This window comes from Aulonocara sp. 'chitande type north' Nkhata Bay, linkage group LG23 (genome assembly GCF_057382095.1).
Source record: "Aulonocara sp. 'chitande type north' Nkhata Bay isolate Kocher_YH1m ecotype deep benthic linkage group LG23, A_spYH_male_GT1.1, whole genome shotgun sequence".
Classification (NCBI taxonomy): Eukaryota; Metazoa; Chordata; class Actinopteri; order Cichliformes; family Cichlidae; genus Aulonocara; species Aulonocara sp. 'chitande type north' Nkhata Bay.
Genome location: NC_141365.1, coordinates 42,161,193 through 42,189,005, shown reverse-complemented (window position 1 = coordinate 42,189,005; position 27,813 = coordinate 42,161,193). Strand labels below are relative to the sequence as shown.

The 27,813-nt window shown below is 40.6% G+C and overlaps 1 protein-coding gene across 3 annotated transcripts; it reads left to right on the top strand.

The window, feature by feature from the left end:
* Positions 1-5,723: 5,723 nt before the first annotated feature.
* On the top strand, positions 5,724-26,077 carry LOC147302486 (rho guanine nucleotide exchange factor 7-like). Of its 3 annotated transcripts, XM_086282440.1 has the most exons (22): positions 5,724-6,741; positions 8,088-8,171; positions 11,621-11,705; positions 11,837-11,961; positions 12,148-12,352; positions 14,081-14,172; positions 15,304-15,398; positions 15,900-15,995; positions 16,757-16,879; positions 16,983-17,121; positions 17,296-17,355; positions 17,634-17,780; positions 18,076-18,162; positions 18,291-18,369; positions 19,583-19,713; positions 19,829-20,050; positions 20,209-20,302; positions 20,879-20,968; positions 21,374-21,532; positions 23,026-23,122; positions 23,416-23,470; positions 24,101-26,077. In XM_086282440.1, exons 1-22 carry the CDS (start codon positions 6,577-6,579, stop codon positions 24,221-24,223), a joined length of 2,553 nt encoding a protein of 850 aa, XP_086138566.1. In that variant the 5' UTR covers positions 5,724-6,576; the 3' UTR covers positions 24,224-26,077. The 3 variants fall into 3 exon arrangements, with proteins under 3 accessions (XP_086138566.1, XP_086138567.1, XP_086138568.1); XM_086282441.1 differs by lacking the exon at positions 21,374-21,532 and having other exon boundaries at positions 5,725-6,741; XM_086282442.1 differs by lacking the exons at positions 5,724-6,741; positions 8,088-8,171 and adding an exon at positions 10,367-10,407.
* Positions 26,078-27,813: the final 1,736 nt, after the last annotated feature.

The following is a 27,813-nucleotide window of genomic DNA, read 5'->3' as shown; positions in this document are numbered from 1 at the left end:
CAGTGCATTTGTGTCACACTTTTCTAGAGGTGCAGTCATTTAACATTTTACATTTATTTGAAACAATTAGTTATCGATCATTAAACTACAAGATGCTGTTTTTGCAGATGAAAACGCAGAGATGCAGTCAGATAAAGTTGTGGGATATTAATCTGGCTTTGGTGTTAATGAAACTAACAAGAGGTGCACTAGAAGGGCAACAATGAGACAACCCTCAAAACAGGAATGGTTTTACAGATATTTTTTCCCTCCACATCTTTTCTGACTGTTTTTTCCACTAGTTTTTTATCTGACTAAGGCCAGTGTCACTACTGGTAGCATGAGGTGATGTGGTAGAGCAGGTCATCTACAGGTTTTAGCCCTGGCTGTTCCAGCCTGTATGTCAAATATCCTTGGTCAAGATACTAACCTCAAGTTCCTCTCTGAACACTTAAGCAAAGAAAAAAGTGCTTGTATGAATGGGTGAATGAAGCATGTTATATAAAGCCTTTTGAGTGCTCAGTTAAAAGAGAAAAGCACTATAAGAACCAGTCATTTACCATTTACCTGGTCCCAACAGAGGTTGCACAGGTAGTCCAACTCCTCTAGGATGGCACATCAATATGTCCCATTGCCACAAGGTTTGCTATGTCTCCAAGAAAATAGAGGAGTTTCCAGGAGACAGTTACTGTGGGAGAGCTAACCAGGGCCGTAGAAGGTCATGAACCCATCAGCAGGACCGGTATCTGCTCCTTTGTGCAAGGAGGAACAGGACGAGCACTGCCAGAGCTACAAAATGACCTCCAGCAGGACGTTGGTGTGAATGTCTCTGACCAAACAATCAGACTTCATGAGTGTGGCCTGAGGGCCTGGTGTTCTCTAGTAGGCTTTGTGCTCCCAGCCCAGCACCGTGGAGCCCGACTGGGACTTACCATCGAATACCAGAACTGGAAGGACCACCACTGGTGCCCTGTGATTCACCCTAAGCACATCTGACAGACGTGAAAGGATCTGAAGAAGCTGTGGAGAATGTTACGCTGTCTGTAACATCATTCAGCATGACCAGTTTGGTGGTAAGTCAGTGATGGTCCGTGGGGGGCATATCCATATAGCGACATAACTAAATCCAACAGAACACCTCTGGGACATTATGTTTCCATCCAATCGTCCAGGAAACCATCAGTCATCTCATTAAGAGCAGGCTCTGATGTTAGCAGGGATGCATACAAGCATGTGGGGGCCATACAAACTACTGCGTGCCTTGTGCAAATGTTCCTTTAATTGCTATGAGCCGTGTACGTTTGGCGTTTGTAATGTGTATGTGTGACCCAGGTTGAAAGCAGCTTTCACTTTGTCTAACGTTATGTTTGGGATTATATTTACCAAAAGTTTAGGCGTTTGTTTATTAGTGCTGTTTGTAGGTGAGTCTCCTGAAAATTTCATGGAGTTGCTATGCATATGCAACATTTCCAAATGGATTTTTCCTGTAGTAATTTGTATTGTGTTCATAATTAATCTAAAGTGAACACTTGTTACTTAATTATGCTATGAATCAATTTTCTTCTGTATATTATTTTTATCTATCTTATCTAATAGCCTCTCTGGGCTTAAAGTAGAATAGGGTTTGGACACAGCGGTCCTTCCTGGTTTGCAACACGGGGTCATTTGTAATGAGGAGGCACTGAGGTTGAAAATGAAGCTATTGTAAAACTTTTAAACTTTAAATACAAATGCAAACAGTTTAGCACAATTAGCTGTCAAACGTTTGACAGCTTTCTGTTTGAGTTTTACAAGATACTCATTAATTCATGCATAATTCCTCCAAAGAGTCAGATAGCTATGTGACAATATAATTACATTTTCCTATGCCATTGTGTTTTAAAGCCACCGTGTAGCTGCTGTTATTGCAGGAATTTAGATTCTATTGTTTATTTATAAACAAACAGCAGTTAGGAATCAGAAATAACCCATGAACCATGCTGTCCGGCAGGAGGCGACAGAGTCCAGTTTAGCGCAGTTAATGGGAAAGGGTTTTCCCAGTCGAGTTATGGTTCATTACTGACTGATGAGCATTACAGTTTTTTCTGATTGCTTAAGCACATTTTTTGTAACTATTGGCTAATTTTGCAAAACTCTTCACACAAATAAGAAAACCTGTCACCCAATCATCAAAACATTGTAGTTCTCTTGCAAAAGCAAACACAGCTAGATTAACTCTTCACACCTTCGTAAAAATGGTGTTTCCGTATCAAACAGTACACACAAGCCATCATCTACTAAGCACACAATGCGCCAACTGCACACTGATGGTATGAATACAAAACACATCTGGCTTTTGCTTTCTCTGTGCACAAGGTAGGCTATGTCAGTTTGAGCTCATACTTCTGTCATAGATCCATAAGCATAGAGGGATCCAAACTTCAAGTACTGGTGTTTATTCAAACACATCAAAACAAACACAAGTGTTTATTTCCAAGTATAGGATTATTTGCAATCGCCATAATGACTATATGGGTTACTTGGTCTGCAGTGAACATGCTTCCTCTGCCCCCAGCATCTGGTCATCTAGCAATTCTGTAAAGTAACAATTTCAGTATTTTTACATCAATGGTATTGGTGTGTTTCTCATTGGCATATGGCAGTGCTACAAATCTTTGTGCGAAGTGACTGTACTAACCGATTCTCATTTCAAGATGTCCTTATGGTACTTGCTACAGTGTAGCGGCTCGAGTTAGGCTGGACCCGTTGGCCAGCTACCCTCAGGGTCATTCCACGGTTGATTACATGGTCCACTATTGTAGCTCTGATGTCATCAGCAATTCTATTTCTTACTCTTCCTACCCTTCCTCTCCCCCCTCCTCATCTTCCTCTCCCCCCTCCTCGTCTTCCTCTTGCTCCTCCTTGTCCTTGTCGTCCTCTTCATCCTACTTCTTCACCTCCACGTCCTCTTCCTCGGCCTCCTCTACTTCTCACTCTTTCTGCTCCCTCCATTGTACTCCGCACACACAGCTTACCTGTATTATAGTGCTTAGGCTGATTGCAAAGTGAACTAATTATCTAAAAAAGTTTTCACATGTGAAAGTGTGCCAGACAGTTGGCAAATTAGTGTTAATGATAGCCATACATGTGTATACTTTTGCTAGGAGTGTGTTGGAAATTTGGTAATTGAGTGTTGTGCAGTGAATTGTGCCTACAGTTGTGCAAAGTGTGTGTTACAAAATTGCAAACTGAGTGCAAAGCAGTTTTTGTGCTTTTAGTTTTGCAAACTCAGTGAGTGGTTTTGCTATAAGTCTGAATAGTTTTAGAGATTGTGCTACAGGAATCACAGTTAGGGTTTAAGCATTCAGAAAAAACTGTAAGTGCATTTCCTTAACTGCTAACTGATGACAGTCAAGCCTCTTACAAAATTGTCGCTGTAAAAGCCAGCTAGTCATTTAAGGCCATACAATGAAGACACAATATTTTATGAGTACGTTACCGCGTGGATAAATCACCACATCTGCACGTATCTGTCAACAACGCGGGGAATCTGCTCTGTGTGCTTTAATTAGCCTGTTAGTCATCCTGTGACGTGCAGCTGTCAAAACACTGGAGGAGGGTAAAGGTTAAAACGGAAGTCAGGAGAGTTTACCTTCAAAATAAAGGGTACACCAAGAAAAAAAAATAATTAAAAAATTTCTGTCTAGCAGGTAAATTAAGACAGCTTGGCCCTTAACATCAGTGATTAAAATAGATTTATTTCCACTTTCTGATTTGTTTACTAAAACAAAATGACAGCATTTATGACATCTTTTTGGGTGTAAATATAAAGAAAATATAAAGTAAATTTACACCCATCCTTTATGTATTCTGTCTTAGTCCATCCATCCATTTTCTTCCACTTATCCGGGGCCCGGTCGCGGGGGCAGCACCCTAAGCAGAGAAGCCCAGGCCTCCCTCTCCCCAGCCACCTCCTCCAGCTTGTCCGGGGGAACACCACGGCGTTCCCAGGCCAGCTGAGAGATATAATCTCTCTAGCGTGTCCTGGGTCTGCCTCCTCCCAGTCGGACATGCCTGGAAAACCTCGCCCAGGAGGCGCCCAGGGGGCATCCTTGCCAGATGCCCAAACCACCTCAACTGGCTCCTTTTGATGTGGAGGAGCAGTGGCTCTACTCTGAGCCCCTCCCGAATGGCCGAACTTCTCACCCTATCTCTAAGGGAGAGGCCAGCCACCCTTCAGAGGAAGCCCATTTCTGCCGCTTGTATTCGCGATCTTGTTCTTTCGGTCACTACCCACAGCTCGCAACCATAGGTGAGGGTAGGGGCGTAGATCGACTGGTAAATTGAGAGCTTCGCTTTTACACTCAGCTCGCTCTTCACCACAACAGACTGGTATAGCGTCCGCGTCACTGCGGCTGCTGCACCAATCGTGAAAAAGACCCCGAGATACTTAAACTCATCCACTTGGGGCAGGGTCTCGTGCCCTGAGTGGGCAAGTTCAAGTTCAAGTTCAAGTTCAAATTTTATTCGCCACATGCAGGTTGCCCTGCAGTGGAATGAACCCGCCCCCTGACCTTACACACACGACACAGACATCACATGGGGATACAAGTCAGTGAACGGTTGCATTACAGAAAACCACTGAAATATACACTACAATGGGAAAGTACAAGAGGAAAAAAGAGACCTCTACTCATGCTGGGCTCCTATGGGAGGACACCATGAGAACAGGAAACAAAAAAACTCCTCTGCACAGAAAGCACATAAATGTCCACAGTATAACATTATGGAGCACGTGACCAGCAACAGGGTTGGTAGGGGGTGAGGAGTAATCCTAGACAAACACAGCAGCCATCCTGCCCAACACGTTCTCACTCCCAAAGCGTGACATTTTACGCTAGGTGACAAATCGTCAACATATTACGTTTTCGGCTACCCACCACGTTCCTAAATGACGACCTCGGAAAAAAAGAGGAAATATGAGAACCCTCTGGACTCCATCTACACATGTTCGCTCTTTTTCTTCAAATCGCTTAGAAACACGCTATTTAACATTATTATAGTCCTGGTTAAGATCAGGAATAAGGTTAGGTTTAGGGCTGGAAAACAGGGCTGGAACGTCTATTACCGCGGGAGCGTCATTGCACTGGATTCCAGCCATAACCCGCCGCGTACCATAAGAACGCCGAAGGTCTCCTTTCGCGTTCCTCAGGAACGCAGCGGGACATGACAAAACGTCGACATGTTATGCCTCGGGAGTGAGAACGGGCTGTCCTGCCACTGCGCCGTCTCTCCAGCCGGTTCCGCTTTCTTAATTCTTCGATAAGCCAGGGCCAAGCCAGCTCCAATCAGCAAGAACCCTGTTATCATGGTTCCAAATAGGTAGATATCTTCAGCGTCCTTGATCGACAGTCCCGCCAGGCACACGATCCTCCATTTCTGCCACCCGTCCATCGTGTACGTCCAGGGTAAGTACCTCCAGGGCACTCGGGCTCTCCCGAGCCCAGAGTTCTCGTTGAGAAAAGGGTGTCAATAGCATTCAGAGACCAGTTGATCAAATCCATAATTCTCTTTAGGTTTTAGAGAACAGACTGTGAGAGAGTGTTCCAGGGAAAAGTAATACAAAAAACACAAGACAAGACAAGGACACAAGAAGCTAAGCAGGGAAGATAAGGGAAAGGAGGAGAGGAGAAACGTGCGGCCGCCTTTGCCAAGAACCAAACGAAAAGTCACTCCACCATGGAAAAGACCATGGCCTCATTCTGTCTTAGTGCTTTCTCTAATTAAACAACAGACTTGACACTTTACTGTGTCCTCTAAACTGAATTTTCAGTGGTACTATACAGAAATGCTGCTTTAGCAATACCACATGCACACTATTATGTCAGCCAGCTCAGCCTGTGTCTTGTTGCCAAATATCGACAGTAAATTAAATTTTGTAAATAAAAAAGTATAAATCAAACATGAATTCTAAAAAAAATGTTTGAATTCTTTTGTGTTGACTGTCAATTGTATTTTTTTATTACCTATAGAATTTTTAAACAACAGATACTGACCCTAAGTGCAAAGAGTCCAGCTTTCCCCCAAAAATCGATTCCTCGAAAAGTTATGAAACACTGAGCTCCCCTAAATAAGCTGCTTTTATAGATTAAAAGTATCGGGATCAGTATCGGTATAAGCAATACTGGCCCTGTAGTTACTTTGTATCAGATTCATTTTGTTGTTGTTGCGTTAGACTTTTAATTTGTAAACCATTAAAGGAAGTTGCTTCTTGGAGCAGCTGGTTTGACAATAATGCCGCTGCTACAGTTGTGTTTGAGCAAAGGTGATGCCAACATCCGCTGAAGGAGAGTCAGAGCGCAGACAATGAGGGGCTGTTAGAGGAAGGAAAAGCGGTATTTCTCACTTCCACCTTATTTTTTCTATAGCAGGAAAAAACAGCGCAGAGGATCCAGCCAGTGCGCGCTGATTGTAGTGTTCAAAACAAGGCGGGGCTGACGCCGCCGTCTGATTTTGGACAAACCACAAGTAGGTTAGCGCAGACACTAACAGGGGAGAGTGCTGCTGCTACCCCCCGCCGCTGCTTTTGTTGTTTTTTATGACATCTGAAAGTCAAGCATGAATTCAGCCGAACAGACGGTAACGTGGCTCATAACGCTCGGAGTCCTGGAGTCTCCCAAGAAAAGCATCTCGGATCCAGAGGCTTTCCTCCAGGCGTCCCTGCAGGATGGAGCGGTGCTGTGCAGGCTGCTGGAGCGACTCAGACCCGGGACGGTGGACAAAGTAAGTAAATGCAAGGGGAGAAAGAGGTACAACTGACTAATAATAACCCAGTGAAATCGATATAATATGGGGAAGCAAAAGAAAGGAAAACTGTGTTAAAAGTGTTCATGATAAGAGCTTCATGATAAATATTACATGAGACCAATTAAGCTTCATCCTGCGGAATTAAATATCCCTGGATGTGTAGGGTTTAAAAATAACAATCTTAAAAAACAAAAACAAAAAAACCCCCCACCCCAATCACTTTGCAGAATATAAGATTTTTTTCTCTTACATTTTTTTTTTAGTTGATTGTGAGGAAAATCTAAAATCAGTTCTTGCTACTTGAAAATACGACAATTTGATACTCACCACTGCAGTACAGGCTTCTTTTTTCCCCTCAAGTGTTATTTTCATTTCACAATTAAAAAAATATTCATGTCTATGGGAATATAAAAGCAGGAGGCAGCTTGTGAAGTTATATGTAAATGTGACCCGACTTCTGCATTAATAATATAATATTTTACTGAAACGCACCTAATACCAGCAGAAATACTTCTAACTGCCAATTATACTTAATGCACGATACTTATATCATCATTATTCAACTATGACACTACATGTGTTTTGCTTCATAGGAAGTCAGAGCCAGTTCTAGAGTTTAGGAAGCTTACTGCTTTAATGTACAGGCTTATCAGCTCATCACACACACACACACACACACACACACACACACACACACACACACACACACGCACACACACAGTGGACCATGAACCAGTCAACGTCATATCCTACTTATCCAACCAAAGTAACCTGCGCACAGGGAGGGAGTCGTCCTATCAAAATAAAGGCACGAACCATGTCATTATCTACGGCTTGTTGCTCATTAGCATTATTATTATTATTTTTCTTATTTAGGAGGATAGCTCATAGCTAGTTGTCTTCGGTGAAGACTATGCGCTTATTTTAAGTTAGAATGTTGTTTTTTTTATTTCTGTTAAGCACATTTTGTGATAAGTAGTGTATGATGATAACATTAAAACCCGATGAACTAGCTGAAAAATTACATTATAGTACAAGCTCTGTGTATTTGTTGGCTACTTTCTTATTATTGTTTAACGAAAGCAGGCAGTTAAAGGTATGAAAATAATGCTTTTACTCTGAAAGTTAAACCCGGAAGTTTGACTGATTACCCGAGCTGGCTTGATCCTGGAAAGCAGCAAGTGCATAGGCAGCAAACGGCTGGAATAAGATTGTTTTCAAGCGGACGAAACCTTAGACACCTTCAGGAACTCTTCTGTGTCTATTATGAGTTGACAATTTGGGCTAATTTGGTGTTGTTGTGTTTTTTTCTTCGTGCACAGTTTTTCCAGGAGCCGAGGGGCGACAGCGAGTGTCAGAGGAACATAACCGAGTTTGTTAAAGGCTGCGGGGCTTTCGGTGTGGAGGTGAGTTAATGCACCCGTAATGTGCCCATTAACTGCGGGAAGCCTCGGGTGCAGCGTGTCCTGTGGTTTCACAGAGAGTTTCATTGTTTGAATGGACCCTCTTTTTTTTTTTTACTTAAAAAATGCATTTGTTATAGTAGCTGCTAATGGCACGAGACAGTACTCACGAGCTGAAAGTGTGTCGTTAATGAGTGAATACCTGTGGCTATTTCTCCTCGAGGAAGCATTAAAACACAACGACACAATTGTGTTCACTTGTTTTAATTCAATTCGTTAATTACATATTTATAAACACTGAAAAACACTGGAAGAAGGTGACCTCATAAGAAATAGATCCTAATGGAAGCCCTTTTCAGCTTTATTAATGCTTACTAAAGCTTTGTACATACCTATATGAGCCATTTTGGGGTATTCAGACACTTTTAAGCTTTATTACTGTATAATAATCTGTAAATATGAGGCTTTATATCATCAGGTGTGCGGTTTATGTGATGTTCATGTGGTCCAGGCAAACTTGGGAATGATTTTTCATAAAAATAAACTCGAAAGTTATAGTTTTTACTAGTTAGTCATTGATAAAGTCTTTAGCAAACGCCTACATGCGTGGTGCTTTATATAAAAGTTGCACAGTTTTGCTTTTATTTAGACAAGGTGGGCGTATCCTCATATGATACACTCCTCTACCCATGCTGAAAAGCACCAGCTGTGGTGTTGACTGTGAGGAGCAGAGCCAGTAAAAGTAGGCCAAAATGAGTTGATTTTCAGTCTGTCTCAAAGATGTTTCGAGCCCACAGGCTTGTATGGCTGTTGCTGCCTGTAGACCATTTGTAGTTATGGAAACAAGAAGCAGAGATAAGCGTGGATGCTCTGTTTTCATTTCTGACTTGGCAGCAGTATTCAGACTGCACAACAGATCAATAATTGGGTATGTTTGTTTTCAGGATGACTATAGTCCAGACTAAAGATGCACCAAATGTGAAATTCTGGGCCCATACTAGGGTCTAAAATAAAAAGAGCTGATGCTAGGAGTGATCCATTTTTATGTTTTTTTATTTATTTGTCATTTTTCTTATCACTTGTTTATTCTTTGCTTCCACGTGGGACACAACAGCTAAACACAGGCCATCACCACAGGTTAATATCCTTTATAATGACAGAGAATGACATCAATGTCTGTCGGTTATATTGGTGCGTTGCTGGTCGATACCATTGAGCTGTGGGTGATCCCATTTGGAATAAGAGAAAAACACAGGTAGTTAATGTGTGACTTGATCATTACCATAGTTCTCATTTGGGGCGTGCTTTAAGTCAAAGGGAGTGTGTTGTTGGAGGTGGAGCAGACTTTTCTGCTGATCTGAATGCTGTTTCAACTACTGCCGTTAATATTTGGGAATGAATAAGCAGTTGTTTGGCAAAGAAAGGGTTAAGTATGAAGCTGGATATTGAATTTGTTATAAAATGCTGTGCTAAAAATATCCATACCGCTCTCAGTGTTCAGAATCGCATATTAGGATGTGTGCTTCTGTCTGTGTTTGCACAACGGCAGGCCCAGGAGCCAGGTTATATCCTGGCTCACAGTGAGTGTGAAGAGAAAGCTAGTAAATAGTGTATGATGTGACACACACACACCCATGTACACACTATTGATCTTAGCCGTGGAAAAAGCCATGGGGTCATAATTGAGAAGAGTAGATTACGCAACACAAGAGTCAAGGTTCTAGACGTGTAGCGTGGTTTCGCTCAGGACTTGGAAAACAACTGTGGGCTTTTAGAAGAGGAATGGAAGGAGCATGAAAAGATGAAATGAAGGAGAGTAAAAGAGTGGGCTGATGTAATGCTGCACGCCAGGCAGCCCGAGCCAGTGGGTTTTCCAATCAGCTTGATTAGAGGCATGCCAGCCATGTTGCTGGAAGCCAAGGTCTCCATTACTAGCAGTCTGACTGACATCAGCATTGTAATTCTCTCAGACAGTCCTCGGGACAAGAAGAGGGCGAGCCAGACTGTGTGTGTCCAGCACAAGAGGATTAGAGAGCGGGCAATAAGTGCCGGCTTGAGCGTGGACGAACGCTGAACGTGATTAAGAAGAGCTGCACAGTTAATAAAAACCCCCCCAAAAAACAGTCGTGATCATAGATTGGCGTCTGCTGTTAATTAAACTTGACCAGGGTGGGACAGTGATCCTGTGCATTTTGAGTGCCTTCGCTGCAACAGTAGATCAAGTGCTGCCTATAATCAGGTAAGCTGTTTGACCTATGACAGGTGTTTGTTGTAAGTGAGTTGTGACGGTAGGTGCTCGTCTACAGATGCAGGCGAGAAAATCTACAGGGCAAAGTGTAAGACAAGCATATTGCATGCTTGATTTTTTTTTTTTAAGGATTGTCTGAATTTGTAATTGTAGTACATTTTTTCTTTCAGCCTAATATGCTTCAGTGGAGCTAAAGTAATCCTAGCCTAAATCTTAGGACTCTGGTTGGACAGAAGTAAGAACATTTGTCAGTAACTGCCAAATGTAACACGTAGGATGTCTGTGTCAAATGCATTTTCCTTCATTAGTTAAAGTGCTTTTTTTGTGTCAGGTGTCAGATTGATCAGGGGCCTGCATTAAACTGCTAAAATGTGTTCACATGCAGCTGTAGCACTGTTGCTAAGTCTCATTTTGTGTCTTGGGCCAGTGCCAGTAGGAGAGGTGAACGTGTGAATTAACTTTTGGGTCCACGCTGCTCTTGACTACCAGTCAAGCTTGTATGCATAAATCAAACCAGAGCACTTTCCGAAAAAGGCAACATAAAAGGACAGTGTGGTTTTATTTATTAGATCAAAGCGACTCAGTCTGCGCAGAAACAGAGAATGAAGATTACAGATGTTCTTTCTTTTTAAATAGCTCTATTTTCCAAAGCTGACTTTTATGCCTCAGTATCGCCCCACCTTCACGGCTTGGGAATTTAGAAGTCATTCAGTGTGTGTGGTGTACACAAGATTAGGAGCCTCACAAGTATGTTGATTATGGTTTTGTGTGTCTGTGTGTAATGTGGAGATTAATGAGGGGGGGGGGGGGCTCAGACTTTAAGTAATCCTGGTCCAGACTGTAGTTGGAGTAGGGATGTAAGCCCCCCACTAACTACTTGTGTTTCTTAATTTTTTAGGCAGACATACTTCTTCATTATGTACATTTACAATTATTGAAGTGAACCAAATAGGAAGAAGATATTTTCTTGTAGTCTTGTTTTTTGTTGCCCTTTGTTTTTCAAACCCCTTTTATTTGCTTCCACATTTCTATGTGAGATACATGCACAGCTATTTCAGGAAGGCAGTTTGTGTGATTCTTGATGTCATGCTCTATGAATTTATTATGAATGTGTATTTTCCCCACTTTACGTCAAACCTCTCTATGGTTTATTGCTGTTCTAAAATTCCCTTCATATTCTTTATTTGGTTTTCTCTCCTTGAAGCCTTTCGAGGTCAATGACCTGCTGCAGGGACTGAACTTCTCTAAGGTGCTAAACTCCTTGGTTGCCCTCAACAAAGCTACTGAAGGTAAGATCACTGTGTGTGTGTGAGAGCAGTATTTATTCCATCTCTGCAAACATTTGGACTTTTTTGGAGCATCTTCCTGTTTGGCCACCACATGAATTTAAGATGTATTCAGTTGCATCATGCATTTGCAGATTTGAGTGTTTCTGGGGACACCGTATGTGTGGCACACTCCTCAACCTCAAGGATCAAGTCCTTTGACTCTCTGAACACTCAGAGTCGCTCCTTGAAACTGCTGCAGCCTCAGTACCGCAGCCTGGTGAGTAACCACGTCAAAGATAAGAACGGTAATAACAGCAAACAAACAGCAACAGGGTTAGAAATATTATTGTGTTGTGAAAAAGTTTAATCCTCTAAAGTCCCCTGAAGGTGGTGCCTGCCTGAACACGACTAATAAATAACAGCTTTCTGTTTTCACGTTGTTTTCCGCTCCTCTCGTTCACAGGACATGTCAGAGGGCAGTGGGTGTGGCCAGCTGTTGGTCAGGGCACGCTTCCCCTTCCAGCAGACCAATGAGGACGAACTGTCTTTCTCCAAGGGTGACCTCATTATTGTGACCAGGCAGGAGGAGGGGGGCTGGTGGGAAGGCACGCTGAAGGACAAGACTGGGTGGTTCCCCAGTAACTATGTACGGGAGCTGAAAGGAAATGGTGGGTTAAACTATTACTGCTTCAGATGTTGTGCACCACTGAGGAGAAATAACTCCTTATTGCTTTGGTCACAGAGGACAGTTTGATACCTTTCTGCACATGGGCCTCATGTTAAGATGTTTGACTTTACATATTCCCATCTTCAAGCCTGTCAGCAGATTTAGAGCAGCTTGCTTATAAAATATTTTGAACATTTTGCTTCCATCATGCACGATATGAGCCATTAATATTATATGACAGTTTCAAGTTTTAAAATGCAGTAAAATAAACATTGGAATTGAAAAAAAAACACTGCTAATATCAATTTAAAGTGAGGGTTGTTTCCCCCAAAGCAGCAGCAAAGACACACAACCAGATACACACAAACAGACTTCCTGCATGTCTGTTCTTACTGATTATAACTTCCTGACCTCTTTTAGTTGAATGATTTCTCAAGGACTGGACAAGATATCCTTGGCACGTACTGTAATTGAGATTTATTTCATATGTCATATTTCTTTTTGGGTTTGTTTGTTTTGTTCAGAAATTCCCCTCATTCCTTGCCGTTCTTTAACATAGTTGCATAGTTAGGTTTCTTCACCCTGGAATTCAACAATAATCAACATATATGAGCTTTTTCTGCCTTTATTTTAATACTAACATGGTGTTTCTTTTTTTGACATCTTAGGTTAAATTTGTTGGTTAGTTTTGTTGCTTTTGGGGGAGGAAAGGCAGGACAGAAGGAAGAAAGCTTTGCAATAACACAAAGAAAGGAAGTTCCAGAACTGCTGTATAAAAAGAAACTTCCTGACTTTAACATCACAGCAGAAAACTTCAACCGTGATAACAGCACTCTGAGGAATGGCAGTAAATCCAAATGTCCAGTGGGAGTTGTTTGATGTGTGAGATAGCAGGCTTATACTTGTGATTGCTGTGCCTGTTTGTAGAGTCAACAGCGATGACATAAAGCAGTCTTTTTGAGAGCAATGAACCAAGATCTAGGAAAGTGTCTTTCATAGCTTCCTTAGGTTGCTCTTTAGTTTCTGTAGTCTGTCGGGTGAGTTTAAAAAGTGCATTAAGGCGACCATTATCTGGAACATACTTTTGTGCTGTTGTCGCTCGTCTTGCCTTACTTTGCAGTGTCTACAAATAGTGAAGAGAAGAATACGAGAAGGTTTCTGTTATGGGCCACCCAGGGCTGTAATAACAGTGGCCTGGACAATGAAATGACATGACATTGTCGAGTCAATGAGTTATAGCATTCAATCACTGGTTGACCTACATACTGGATCAGCCACAACATTGTCCTGCAGTTGGAGAATGTTGGAGCTTTCATCCCAAAAAAATTGTTTCTATGTGACATTTTCTGAGGGAGATTTTCTGGGTGCTCTTGTGCAGCGACTGTTGATCTTTTTTTACTAGATGAGACGTTCGGTATCAGTGCGCCACAGTGAAAGGAAGATTTATTGCTTTAGTTGCTGTGTGAGCGATCAGAACTGTTACTTTTTGGTTGTTGACCTTTGCCTTTTGATCAAGTTTGTCTTAAATTATTAGAAAGAAAACTGTAGGGAGTTAAGTTGGTAAAGTAAAACACACAGTGACTTAAGAATGTGTTGTGTTGTTATATGAGCACATCACTTTTATTTTTATTTGACAAAATTTGTATGTCGCTTGTATTTTGTTTTTATCTCTATTTTAAAGCCAGTGACCCTCTTTCTCCATTTTTTTTTCTTTTGTTGATATTTTTAGACAAAACGTTAGACAAGCCAAAGTCTGGGACGCTCAAAAGTCCGCCTAAAGGCTTTGATACCACTATCATCAACAAGACCTATTACAATGTGGTAAGTATCACAATCTTAAGAAATTCTATTTGTGTGTGAGTGTTTGCTCACCTACATTGTGCCAATGGATGGATTTCTTAAGTGTGTGGGCTTTTGTGGACTGTTGCAATCTGTTCTTTTCCACACATCTATTTAATGATTGTGTAGCATGTAATTGTGGAGCTTGCATAGCACCCCTACGTGTGTCATCCTTGTGTGTACGTGCATGTGTGTGTGTGTGAGTGTGGCGCAGATGTAATGTAGGTTATTTCTTCCATTCCACTGGTTTCTGGGGCAGCCTTGCCTCAGGGTTGGCTACTGCTGATGCTTGCGTGAGTGTTTGTGAGTGTTTCAATAATGCAACAAGCTGCAAAACCTCACAAGACTATCCATCATTGGGTGGTTTACCTGAGTGTGTCTCACACACACACGCACACACAGACGTGCCTGAAGTCAAAGCTGTTCCTAAAAAAGAAATTCAAAAACACGAAGACATAGATAAAAGTTATTGTGTTTTTTCTCATAAAAGGATCCCCCAAAGCCTTAGAACAGAAGCTTTTAAAGTAGAAGATGCATGCTTTTCATCTGTTTGTGTGCTTTTTCATGATTGGTTGCACACTGGCATTGTCTCCATCTCCTCTTATAGATCATTTTTAAATAAAAAAAATATAATATATAAAATAATATATACAAAAATATAATTTACAGTTGCTTAAAATGCTGGTAAACATATACTGGCTCCTGGCCTGAGGGGAGACACAGCGCTGTCTTATCTGTCACCGTGCAATTCATTAACCTCATTACTGTGAGGTTTCTGATGTCATGGCGAGATTAGCCAGTTAGCCTGCGGAGTCAGACCCTTGGAAAGCTAATCGAGCCAGGACAACACTACAGTTCCCGAAGGCTCCAGTGACTTTCCCTGTTAGTTTGTGGCAAATGCACTTCCCACTGAAAAGCTGTTTCCTTATAAACTCATATAACGCTGTACAATTATCCAAAACCTGAAGATAGACGTTTACAGTGATAGGAAACTCAATGGCCTGGCACTTTTTCACTCTTTCACTCTTTTCTTTTATATTTTAATAGTATCACTTAACATAAGTAATGGAAAATGTTGTGTGTGTGTGTGTGTGTGTGTGATGGCTTTTTCAGGTCCTACAGAACATCCTGGAAGCAGAGACTGAATATTCAAGGGAGTTACAGAGTCTCTTGGGTTCATACCTTCGCCCACTTCATCCCACAGACAGGTAGAGTTATTTTTACACCTTTCGTTGTTTTATTCAACAGAGTCAGATTTTAGAGGGGGAGGAAACGCACACAGGCATATCTATTACACTGTCGTAAATCTAAATTGAATATGTATACACATATATCTAATATTTACACACACATATGACAGAATATATTATTTGCTGTCCCTGTACATTCTGGAGCCAGGCATACTGTTATTATATATTTCAGGTAGATCCACATCAGACATGTACTTTAAATTACAGTGCCTTTACCTTGAATACATTTTCCTTAATATACTTTTTCTGTATTATCCTTATAGGGTATAAATGTTTGAAATTACAAGTCAGGTTTTAACAGTACTTGGCTGAATATAATTCATGAAATAGTTGGATCGATCTGACAGGTTATCTGTATATCTGTCTGTATATACACAGTGTGGTGTGTCACACTTGTGTGTTAGATATTTTCTGACACACCATCAGAGTTAATGCTCTGCTCTCTCCTCTCTTCTGCAGACTCAGCAGTGTTGACATCGGTCACATTCAGGCAAACCTGGAAGACATTTCAACCTTTCAGCAAATGCTGGTTCAGTCTTTGGAAGAGCACACCAAGTCAGTATATATTTATTTTCTTAGTCTTTACTGTGCATGTAATATTTTTGAGTTTTGACTGATGACCTGTGATAGACTGGATGGATGCATGGACGGAGTTTGGACTGACTGGTCAGTTTGTTAGTGACAGACATTTCTTTCTTCTCTGAACCTTGCTTGCTTTACTGAATAAAGTTTGACTGCTGTATTTGCAGGTTGTTAATTACACATGTAGTATATGTTTTTCTGAACTTTGGCTATCATATAACTTCTCTATAGCCTTTCTAAAACATGCACAATACTCAGATGAACTTCCCATGTTCACATCCTGTTGCACTAAGATTACTCAGACCAGCAGCTGTCCTGAATGGACCTTCATGTTGGCGATTATTGTAACAACAGCGACATCTATTGGTCATATGAAGTCATACAACCGGTTTTTCCAGTTTGGACAAGTACACAATGATGATAATGATTTTTTGGGGGGTAATAAAAATCTTAAACCTGATGAACAACAGCAGCTGAGCCTGTGTTTCATTCGTATAGATGACGATTGGTTGTGTGTCACTAAATGATCTCTTTAACAGAAGACATTATAGTTTTAAAGTTTGGTCTTGAAATGTTGTTTTCCCATCAGTTTTCACTTCTGTTTTATGTTAAGGCTGAAGGCTGGCTAACACCCATAATTACCACAGAGTGAAACTTTTATCTTTATGTGCAGCAAGTATACTAGGATTCTGCTTTTATCCAGACTGGTATTGTCATGTCATTTGTGTGTGTAGACTTCCTGAGAGCCAGCAGAGGATTGGAGGGTTCTTCCTGGGCCTGATCCCCCAGATGAAGAAAATCTATTTGACCTACTGCTCTAATCACCCTTCTGCTGTCAATGTACTGACACAACACAGGTACTGTCTGATCATTTTAATCCACAGAAAAAAACTTTCTATCCCGAAAGAGTAAGCTCATGTGCTGTATTTTGTATATTTTGTCTGTGTGTGTGTATCACAGTGAGGAGCTGAAAGAGTACATGGAGTCAAAAGGAGCACCCCCCCCTGGGATCTTGGCACTGACCACTAGCCTAAGTAAACCCTTCATCAGACTGGATAGATACCCAACCCTGCTGAAAGAACTGGACAGACATATGGAAGTAAGCTTGAATTGCTCCCTGTCTTTCTGCATCTCTGCTAGTATACTCAAGTCCTGCAAACTTTAATTGAATCATTTTATCGAATGATGATAACTGGGGCAGAGAATGTTGACAAGAGGGAAAAAGGTTATTTGTTTTCATGTGCTTAAATCTTGAATCTTGTCTGTTTTTTAGGACCAACACCCTGACAGAGCTGATCTACAGGCTTCTATGACAGCCTTTAAAAACCTCTCTGTAAGACACATGCTTATCAGTCCTTAAACATTAAGCTAGTCAAACGTAATGTGCATGCTAATGTAGCCCAGAAATGAGGGGTACAAAGTGTATCAAACTACTCTACCTGCAGAAAGTAACCCATAAGAGGCGACTAATGGTGTCTTATGTTACATTTTTTGAGTTTGAGTGTAATTTTATGACCTGTTTTTTGTACATTTAACCTCTGTTTCACTGTATCAATCAGAAATGATGTCACGGAGCTTTTGAATGCCTGTTCTGTGTTTCTGTGTCCTCAGGCTCAGTGTAAGGAAATCAGGAAGAAGAAGGAACTGGTGTTGCAGATTTTAACAGAGCCGATCAGAAACTGGGAGGGAGATGATATCCGAACTCTTGGCCCTGTCCTTCACATGTCCCAGGCCGCAGTTCACTCACAGAACTGTCCGGTACTTATCACGACCTGCAAGAGCTTAACAACACACAGAACCTGTTGTTGTCTTTCTGAAATGAAAGGCATACTCACAGGCCAGCTACTGATTAGCCAGAAAAACCTGAGCATACTTGTTAAACTTAGCGTTTACACAAACTGTGCCGTGTGAATGTACCAGAAATTTATATTCACTCCCACAATGAACACCATTCAGTTCACAGTTCAATTCAATTTTATTTATACAGCACTTGGCACTTTTATAGTGCAAGGTAAACCCCTGCAATAATCCAATAAAACATCCTATTTTTCAGGAGTCAAATGAATGCTACCTCCTTCTCTTCCATCACACTCTGCTCATGGTCTCTGCCAGCCTGAGAATGAGTGGATTCATCTATCAGGTATGGCACACTTGATTTGATCGCTGTAATTTCCACAGTAATGTTCCTGTCACTAACATGCATGTATTTCTTTGAGGTGTCAAACATTACTAGCTTATCTGGTGCACTGATGAACACTGTTTCTGCAGGGGCGGATACCATTATCAGGAATGCTTATTTCCAGGATAGAGGATGGAGAAAACTTGAAGAATGCTTTTGAAATATCTGGTCAGCCCCTTTCTTCATTTACTACAAGACATTTCAGCTTAGCTCTTTTATAGAATCTCACTTGATTTCAGCATCTTTACACTCATGGCCTGTTTCAAATATGGGGTTTCACAGACAGTTTGCTCCTGATGATCTCATATTTACATTAGGCAGGAACACTGGGAGTCCGGGCATTTTCGCCAAAACTCTGAGATTCAGGGATTGTTTTTGCATAAATTCATTAATAATAAGAACCCAGAAGATACACTCCTTGCAGGACATGCTGAAAAGCATAAAGTGATTACTGTTGCAGTTTAACCCTCAAGTATAATTTGCTTTTTTGAGGACATATTTAAAAATTTAACATGTATACAAACTATCTTCACAAAATATTTTAGAAAATTCAGAATTTTTTTTATTATGTTTTACCTACACTTCTGCTTTTTTGTGAAACAATATTATTCCAAAGACTATGGAAATTAAACTACTGAGAGATCTATCCAGAACAACTATCAGGACACCCATGAATGAGTCAGCCAAGTCTGGTATTGTAATTGTTAGAATCCTGCACAGGAGTTGGTTGCAAGTTTGCAGTCCAAGAAAACAAAAACACTTCTACAGAAAAGACAGCTTCAAGCTAGACTGAAATATGCTAAAGACGACCTGGAGAAGTCGTCACACAGTCGTTCACACTGGAACTGCGTCCTTTGGTCAGATGAGACAAAACTAGGGCTCTAGGGCAGAGACGTTGCTTATGTTTGGAGAAAGCAGGAAGAGGTGTACAACCCAAAGGCCAAACAGTGGTGGGAGTATTATGCTGTGAGAATGCTTCAGTGCATCTGCTGCTGAGAATCTCGTCAATATGGAAGGAATCATGAAGAACGACGGATTTGTGAAGATTCTGAAAGAAACCCTCAAGAAAGCAAAACTGAGTCTGGTTCTTCGCTTTGTCATCCAACACGCCTCCCGCCAGAAACCCAAAATGAATGTTACAGACTGGCCTGCACAAAGCCTTGATTTGAACTGATCTGTATATAGTAAAAAATAGTCAGTTTTGCTTATGGATAAAAAGTAAGGGCTGTCGTACAAAACACAAGTAGCACATTCAGCATAATTTGGAAAATATAAGAATGACTGACTGGGGAGAGGAAGGTCAGGTTTCTTTTGTATTTGTATGATGTGTGTGCTTGTCTGCAATATTAACATCTTCCACTTTGTGTGGGTCATTGTGCAGGCAGCCAGGGTGAGCGCATCCAGGTAGCATGTAACAGTCAGCACGATCTGCAGGAATGGCTGGACCTTCTCACTAAACACACCCACGCTCCGGCTGCATCCACACACAAGACTCTGTCTGTCTGTCACACAGTAAGTCGGCACATTTTCTACAAAATAAATGAATTACAGCTCATCCACGTCATTTCCTTCTAATTTCCTCTCCTCTGATTCCTCCTCTTTTTCCACTTCACCCACCTCCTCCCAGCTGCCCTCTCACCCTGTCACTCCCTCTAGAAACTCGGAGTCTCGTGGAGGGAGCAGTGTGAGCACTTACCACACCCTTCCCCATGTCTCCTTGCATGGAATGGGAATCAGCAGCCCTATGTGGGGACCCCTGGAGCCACCGAGTACCCCCAAACCCTGGAGCTTAAGCTGCCTTCGCCCTGCTCCTCCACTCCGGCCCTCTGCTGCTCTCTGCTACAAGGAGGTGCTCGATTTTATAGTTTATTACAGAATAGATATTGCTTTTGGTGTCCTTTTTTTGCAAACATTTTTCTAAATTCACTTCTGTTGTATTGCGTGATATAATCCAAGACTTGACTGAAAAAGTGAAATCTGAATTTTATTTTTTATCTTTTTTTGAAGGACATGAGTAGGAGTCCTAAGAATGTGAAGAAGCTCCTCCCGAAGAGGAAGCCAGAGAGGAAACCATCAGAAGAGGACTTCACTGTCAGAAAAAGTAAGAACAGAAACTTGAACTTTCAACTATAAAATGTTGCCATGGGGACTTCTATTACTTCATAGCAACATAACTAATAATATTATTAGTAGTGAATCTAAATTTCTTCAGTTGCTTCTATTAGATAATGTTTAAGTACTATAATCTTTAATCTGTCAGAGTCACGCATTTTGCTAAACTTCCAGCTGGACAGCAGTGTAACACTGAATAAAACTGGAATAGTTTTTGAAGTGTCTTAGACTCAAGAAAGTAACTCGTCCATTGTGACAGCCCATTAAGTACATTTCTATCAGATTTTATGAATGGAAGGAGTTCTCTCTAAGAGAGTAAACCAGCATATTCATTTCATTAGCAGAAACCCAGTTTTTAATAAAAACAATGCATAGTCCTCACCTCTGCTGAAATCCAAATTGTGTAGATTTTCTTTGGTGATCACTTTAACTTTGATATGTGGTTGAAGTTGGAGTCAGCCTTTATTGAATCTTTTAGAAAGCTGTACAGTGAAGAAATGTCCACCAGAGGGCGTGTAGGTGCAGTCTCATCAGCTCAGTTCCCTGGTCTGCCCTTGTCTCTCAGGTACAGCAGCTCTAGAGGAGGATGCTCAGATACTCAAAGTCATTGAAGCTTATTGTACCAGTGCCAAGACACGACAGACTCTTAACTCCAGTGAGTACGCACACATCCATCAGCGCAACATATGTAAACGCATCATGCGTAGAACTACATAGTTGCTGTGTCTTATTGGAAACCATTGTTTGTTTTCTGCTTTTGGCTCTAACGGTTTTTTCTCTCTTCTCCTTTTATGTCTTACCTCACTTCCTCTGTTTTCCTCATGCTCCAATTATTGTATTAACTGTTAACATACACATTGTGCTACTGGGTTTTATTAACATCATCCATTTATTTTGTTAATTTTGTCATCACTATGTTTATATTTTTTATCCCATACAACCTGGTTTTCTGGTTTTATAAATTATCGGTTACACTTTCACTTTGGTTTATATTCCTTCCTTCATCCCCCAAACATTCAATTTGGTTTTTCAAATGCCGTCCATTGCTGGTTCTGTAAAGCCTGGCAAGGAACTGACCTCATGCACAACCACGTACTCGCTGACAACAGCCTCACAGTGGCTGGCTTGCCTGGCAACCCTCCGTGTTCTGACCAATCAGAGGACTCGGATTATGACAGTATCTGGACTGCCCATAGTTACAGGACTGCCTCATTTTCCCGTAAGATATCGATGTTGCAAACCCCGACATGATGCTGAACCAGCTGGTTTACATAGTGATCGATATGTACAGTGTTGTGGAAAAGTATTTGCCCACTTCCTGATTTCCAGGTTTTTGCATATTTGTCACACTTACGTTTCATATCATAAAACACATTTTAGACAAAGATAATCCGAGTAGCTACAAAATGCAGTTTTTAAATGGTAAAATTTTTTTTATTCAAACCCTTCTTGGCCCTGTGTCCAAAACGAATTGCCCCGTAAAAACTGATTGTTTCCCCTCTTGGTAGAAAGGACTACAATCCAGCATTTGTGATAACTGGAAATTGGTCTTTTACATCAGTGTGGAGGAATCTTGGCCCACTCGTCTTTGTAGATTCATGTTAATTCAGCCACACTGGAGGGTTTCAAGCATGTACTGCCTCTTTAAGGTCATGGCAAAGCATCTCAATCGGATTTAAGTTTAGATTTTTTGTGTTTACTTTCATTATCTGTGTCTAATATTACAATTTGTTTGATAATCAGAAATATTTAAATGTGACAAATATGGACAACACTAAGAAATCAGGAAGGGGGCAGATATTTCTTCAAAGCATTTTATATATTAGTGTAGTGATTCAAACCTTCCCCTTGCTGTCCGTATACCTGTGTACTGTGTGTCTGTGCTGTATAATATGTACACAGTAGTTATCTCTGTGTATTACCCTGTGTGTATTCTCATTAGCATACAGCAGTCTGCTAATATACCTGATAGTAAAGTATGTTTATTGCTGTTTGAAATGTATACAAACAAAACAAGCAAGTAGACAAGTACAGTAACATAATAACTGGTGATACGTTCATGACAACCATACAGATTGCCTTTCACTGCAGGTTTAACCTCCTAAGACCTGAACTCTTCTATGGCATGCATTTTTAATTTCTCTTTGATATTTGGGCATATTATGACCCAGTGAATGTAAAAACAAGGAATCACCAGATTATCTTTTTTTTTTTATCTGATTTTTGTTTCTAAGAAAAATGAGAGCCACATATGAGGATATTCTTTTTAGATTTCGATAAAACAGAGACAGTATAATGTCCTCGTAAGTGGATATCACTCCCTTGTAGAGCAAAATTTAGTATTTTGGACTCTAGACAACCCAAAATGTGACGTCCACATATGTGTATGCCAAGTCCTAGGAGATTAAGTGCATATAGCCTCAGTCAGGCTCCAGGTAAAATGAAACAGATTTCTCAGTGTGCACTTATGGAACAGACGTCTGTCAGAGGTTTGTGTTTGAAAGTGCCACATTTCATTATCTTATATCTGCCAGCAGTGAAGGTAATATTATATCATTTGCTTGCTTGTAGTTTGTAAGGCATCACCTGTTAAAGCCTCTGATATTGTTCTTTGAACTGTATGTTTACAAGTTGAAATGATAAGAGGTTTGTGCATTTGTCACACAGGTTATATTTTTTATAATAACCTGACTGTTGTCGATGTCGAATCAGGTTCCAGTAGGAAGGACGTCCAGGTGTTGTTCCCAGAAGAGGAGAAGATTATAGTGGAGGAAACAAGGAGCAATGGACAGACTGTAGTAGAGGAGAGGTGAGAGACAAAGATGTTTTTTTTAATGTTTGCTATAATGCTTACATACAGAAAACTGATACTGCCTTTGTCATCCCTGTGGGCATGCAGTTATTATGGCAATAAATAAAAAGAAACGTTTTAAAAATCGAAGGCATAAATATGCTTAATGAAAGTGGAGGATACTAAACAGAATCTCAAAGTATATAAATCCTACATCAACACTCATGCAGAGACTTAAACATGTGAAACTGTGCATATTCAGTCAGTGCTGGTGAAGCTAAATAAATAAGAACTGTTTTCTGTGCCTGCAGGAGTCTGGTGGACACTGTGTACAGCCTCAGAGACGAAGTCCAGGAACTCAAACAGGTCTGTCTCCAGTTCTTTTAGAAACAAAGTTATTGCTGCCAAGATCTTCTTACTGTAACCAGTTTATTGCTCGTGTTTTACATAAAAGGTTCAAAATTAGGTCCAAGAACACAGATGGTCTCCAAGAAGTTGCTGGCAGTGTGTTTGAATGCATGCCTGCATGTTTAATTAAGGACACATGCTGTACTGGCAGATCCTTTATCCTGATACAAATAAAAGAAATTAGGGTTTTGGTTCTACTGACAGAATTACTGCAGATCATTAATACTTTGGAGTATTTTTGTAGTAGCTACAAAGTAGGGATGGAGGCTGTTTCTAAACAGAGATCAGGTCCTGAATGAGTAAAAATATACTTAGTGTGGAGCACAGCGCAGTGTCATGGGTTTTTTACTTTGGTTTCAAGACAAAAGTTCCATATTGGTGTAACGGAGCAGCTGAAAGAAGCCTTTTCTGTGCATCGATGCTATTTATGACCTAGATCACTGTGGTGGCTTTGACCTGACCTTTTCTCTGCCTGTTTCTGCCTTTGCAGGTTCACTTTATTTTTGGCGATGAATTTGATATCTATTGTCTCTCTTTTGATTTATTTTCATCTATTTTTTTCTCCTTATCCTTTCACCCTTCCTCCAGGACAACAAGAGGATGAAGAGGACGCTAGAAGAGGAACAGCGGGCAAGGAAAGAGCTGGAGAGGATTGTGAGGAGAGTTCTGAAGAACATGAACGACCCGACCTGGGACGAAACAAACCTCTGAGATTTGTGTCAGACACTGAAGGATGAGATTAGTTCCTGACTTTTTAATGACTTGGAAATCATTGAACCTGTGTGGACAACAAGCTGCTCATAGTTAATTCCACTGCAGCATGTCTCCATTTCCACTAGCTTTGACCTTCACAGTGACCTGTGTGCCAAACTGTGGACCAATGTAAAACACCTGCCAGCTGTTGGCAAAGCTGTCCCAACTGACCTTAAAGCTGTGAAGCCATACTAGCCTGCAGGCGAGCTGATTAGCCATCTTTGAAACACTGACACGAGAATCAAGACTTTTTTTTTTCCTGTACTTGTGTACTTCTCTCTCATTCCTTTTTAGTGCAACATTTCACAATTGCTAGGAAATTATTTTACTGACTGGCCTTGGGCATGAACACTAGCTCTACATGGGCATATATATTTCACAGATATTTGAGCTGTGTGGACGAAACTCCTCCTTGAAACTTGAATTTTATTCCCACACTCCACATTTTATTTCTCATTTTCTGATTTTAATATAATCACTTTGGTTCACTGATTTCTGAACTTAAAAAAACTACAAACTTTTTAAATGCAATCTAAGTCTACCAGCACTTATAAGAGACCTCACAGGTTTTACGGGATTAAATTGCATTTTTAGTGTCGTGTTAATACAAAAATGATCCATATAAGTGCATAGCCTTACTGATATTTGCTTGGACCTACTGTGTCAGTTTATCCACCTCTGGGTTTAGACAATTGTGCTTAAACTTGTCAAATAATAAACAAGAAATCATAGAAAAGGGTAGTTGCTGAAAATAAATCAACAGTAGTTAATGTCAAAAGGTTTCTCAGGAATTAAGATGACCATCAGGGAGTTCCAGATTCACATCCATTTCAAATTTCACATCCAAAGCAATATCTCAAAAAAATTGATTTGAAATTGTAATGCAGGGTTACTCATTTTTTTTGTAATGATAAAATAAAAGGAAAAAGTGAGATGATAGCATTGAAGTAAAGAAACAGCATTTTGCTCCTGATCAATCTTATGGTTGTGAAATTAATAAAATGTATAAGCTACCTTTAAAAACACATCTTAACTTGTGGCAACACATTATTTATCATATGTACACTGTAAAATAAAAGTAATAAAAATGTCAGGGAACAGTCCAGAGTGTAGGAAATAGTCTAACCCTAAAAACCCCCAATGTAATTCAAAATATCAACAGAAACCATGTAACAATATGAACACTAAGAAAACAATTAGGTTTTTATTTTATTCCACATAAGCGCCGGTACACTAAAACGATGCTCAGAAAAGCTCCCACATTCGTTTTCATGCAGTTCTAACAATTTTTTCAGAGGTAAACGAAACACTCAGAGTGACGGATCTGCACTCCTTCTTTATCAATACCAAAGGCAAAGCAATACAACACTGGAAAATCTTTTTTATGATGTCAGTACGCAACTTATTGTACAATGTTTTTTTTTATATATATACATATATATGTTTGATGTTATGTTTTTATTCTGGCTTTGATTTGTAACACTCGTTGTTTTCTACTTGACCTCGTCGATCACGCTAAAGGTGATTTGTACAGAAAAGCTACGCTTTTCTCGTGCCATTGGGAGAAAAAAATCTTTTGTTAAAGCTTTTATCTTTAAAACTTCACTTACAAATGACATATTACTGAAACCAGAACCACATTAATGTAAGCTATGTAATACAGTATGCCATTTTTTGGCGCTAGCTAATGTATTTAACTGAACGTGATTAATGTAAATGCATTGTGTGTTCAGATGTTATAGCAGTGAAGACGATTACAGTAGTTACTGTGACAACAATCACCCCCCCCCCCCCCCCCCCCCCCTATTTATTTCACCCATTTCTCTGAGTGAATAAAATATTGAACCAATCGTGGATCTCAGTCTCCATAATAAGTTCTATCATTGATTGTGATTGATTGGTGTTTCTTTGCCTGTTGTGCGCTGATGTTTTTCTGCTGTTCGCATTTTGATGAATGCCTTCCTGTGTAAGGCCAGCACCACATTAATATTTCTTTTGTTGAACAGTTTTATGTTTTTTAGGAGCCCCATGCTGGGCATGTTGTGACATCTTCCTAACACAGTTATACTACAGTAAGGGACAGATGATCAAAAAGGAAAGATGGTTTAAACTAAATTATAAATATAGCATCATTTCATAATAAGGTCTTCAAAAACCTAAAACATAAATGTGAAACTCCATCCATCCATCCATCCATCTTCTTCCGCTTTATCCGGGGGCAGCAGCCTAAGCAGAGAAGCCCAGACCTCCCTCTCCCCAACCAACCCTCTCCAGCTTATCCGGGGGAACACCAAGGCGTTCCCAGGCCAGCCAAGAGATATAATCTCTCCAGCATGTCCTGCGTCTGCCCCGGGGCCTCCTCCCAGAGGGACATGCCCGGAACCCCTCACCCAGGAGGCATCCTTGTCAGATGCCCGAACCACCTCAGCTGGCTACTTTCGATGTAGAGGAGCAGCAGCTCTACTCTGAGCCCCTCACGGATGGCTGAGCTTCTCACCCTATCTCTAAGGGAGAGGTCAGCCACCCTTCGGAGGAAGCTCATTTCCGCCACTTGTATCTGCGATCTTGTTCTTTCGGTCACTACCCACAGCTCGTGGCCATAGGTGAGGGTAGGGATGTAGATCGACCGGTAAATTGAGATCTTCGCTTTTTCACTCAGCTCCCTCTTCACCAGTGTTGGTCAAGTTACTTGAAAAAAGTAATCAGTAACTAATTACTGATTACTTCCCCAAAAAGTAATCCCGTTACTTTACTGATTACTTATTTTCAAAATAATTAATTACTTAGTTACTTAGTTACTTTTTAAAAACACGATTTACAACCTGAATAGGTGATAAAGCTTTCTTTCAGCTTTCTTTCAGCCCAATTCTACTTTTCTGCATAATCCATCATACAAAATGTAATCAAATGGAAAAGTCTCTTTTTTTAACTTGTTTTATCAGTTTTAATCTTTTAACTTTATGCATCAAGCAAAAATTAAATTATATGCAACATTCTCTGACTTGAATAAATTAGTTTAACATTTAAACCTATTTTCTGCACATTCCAGCACATAAAATAAATTTTTTTTGTGTTTACACTCAGTCTTTCAAATAGATGCAAGTAAAACACAGCAGAAAATAAAGTCAAAGACTCAGCGGTCCTGTTGCTCTATTTTCACCTGTAAAGCAGGACTTGGGTAGGCGGAGGTTTACCCTGGTGCAGGTGTGCCGCGGTCAGTTGAAGAATCCCAGAGTTTCTCTGTGAATTTCCCATTACATCGTAGCGCACTCGGTGCTTACTCGGAAGTTTAGAGGTTTTTTTCGCTGTAAAAAGAAGTTTTCTTCCCACGCACAACGGACACTAATGTTTTTGTCACTTTTTATGGAATCAAACTCAAAGTAAGGTCAGTACTTCCACGCTTTAAAAGCTGCACGCTCATACTCTCTCCCGCACTCATATGAGTGCCTGGTTCTCTCCTATCTCAAGACCCTCATGGCCACCTCCTGGACCCCCTGCAGTTTGCATATAGAGCCAACAGGTCTGTAGACGACGCCATCAACATGGCC

Coding starts and splice junctions, on each gene's coding strand:
- LOC147302486 (XM_086282440.1), top strand. CDS start 6,577: ATGAATTCAGCCGAACAGACGGTAACGTGGCTCATAACGCTCGGAGTC. Junction 15,996..16,756: donor TCTTTGGAAGAGCACACCAA/GTCAGTATATAT, acceptor TTGTGTGTGTAG/ACTTCCTGAGAGCCAGCAGA. Junction 18,163..18,290: donor TGAGTGGATTCATCTATCAG/GTATGGCACACT, acceptor CTGTTTCTGCAG/GGGCGGATACCATTATCAGG.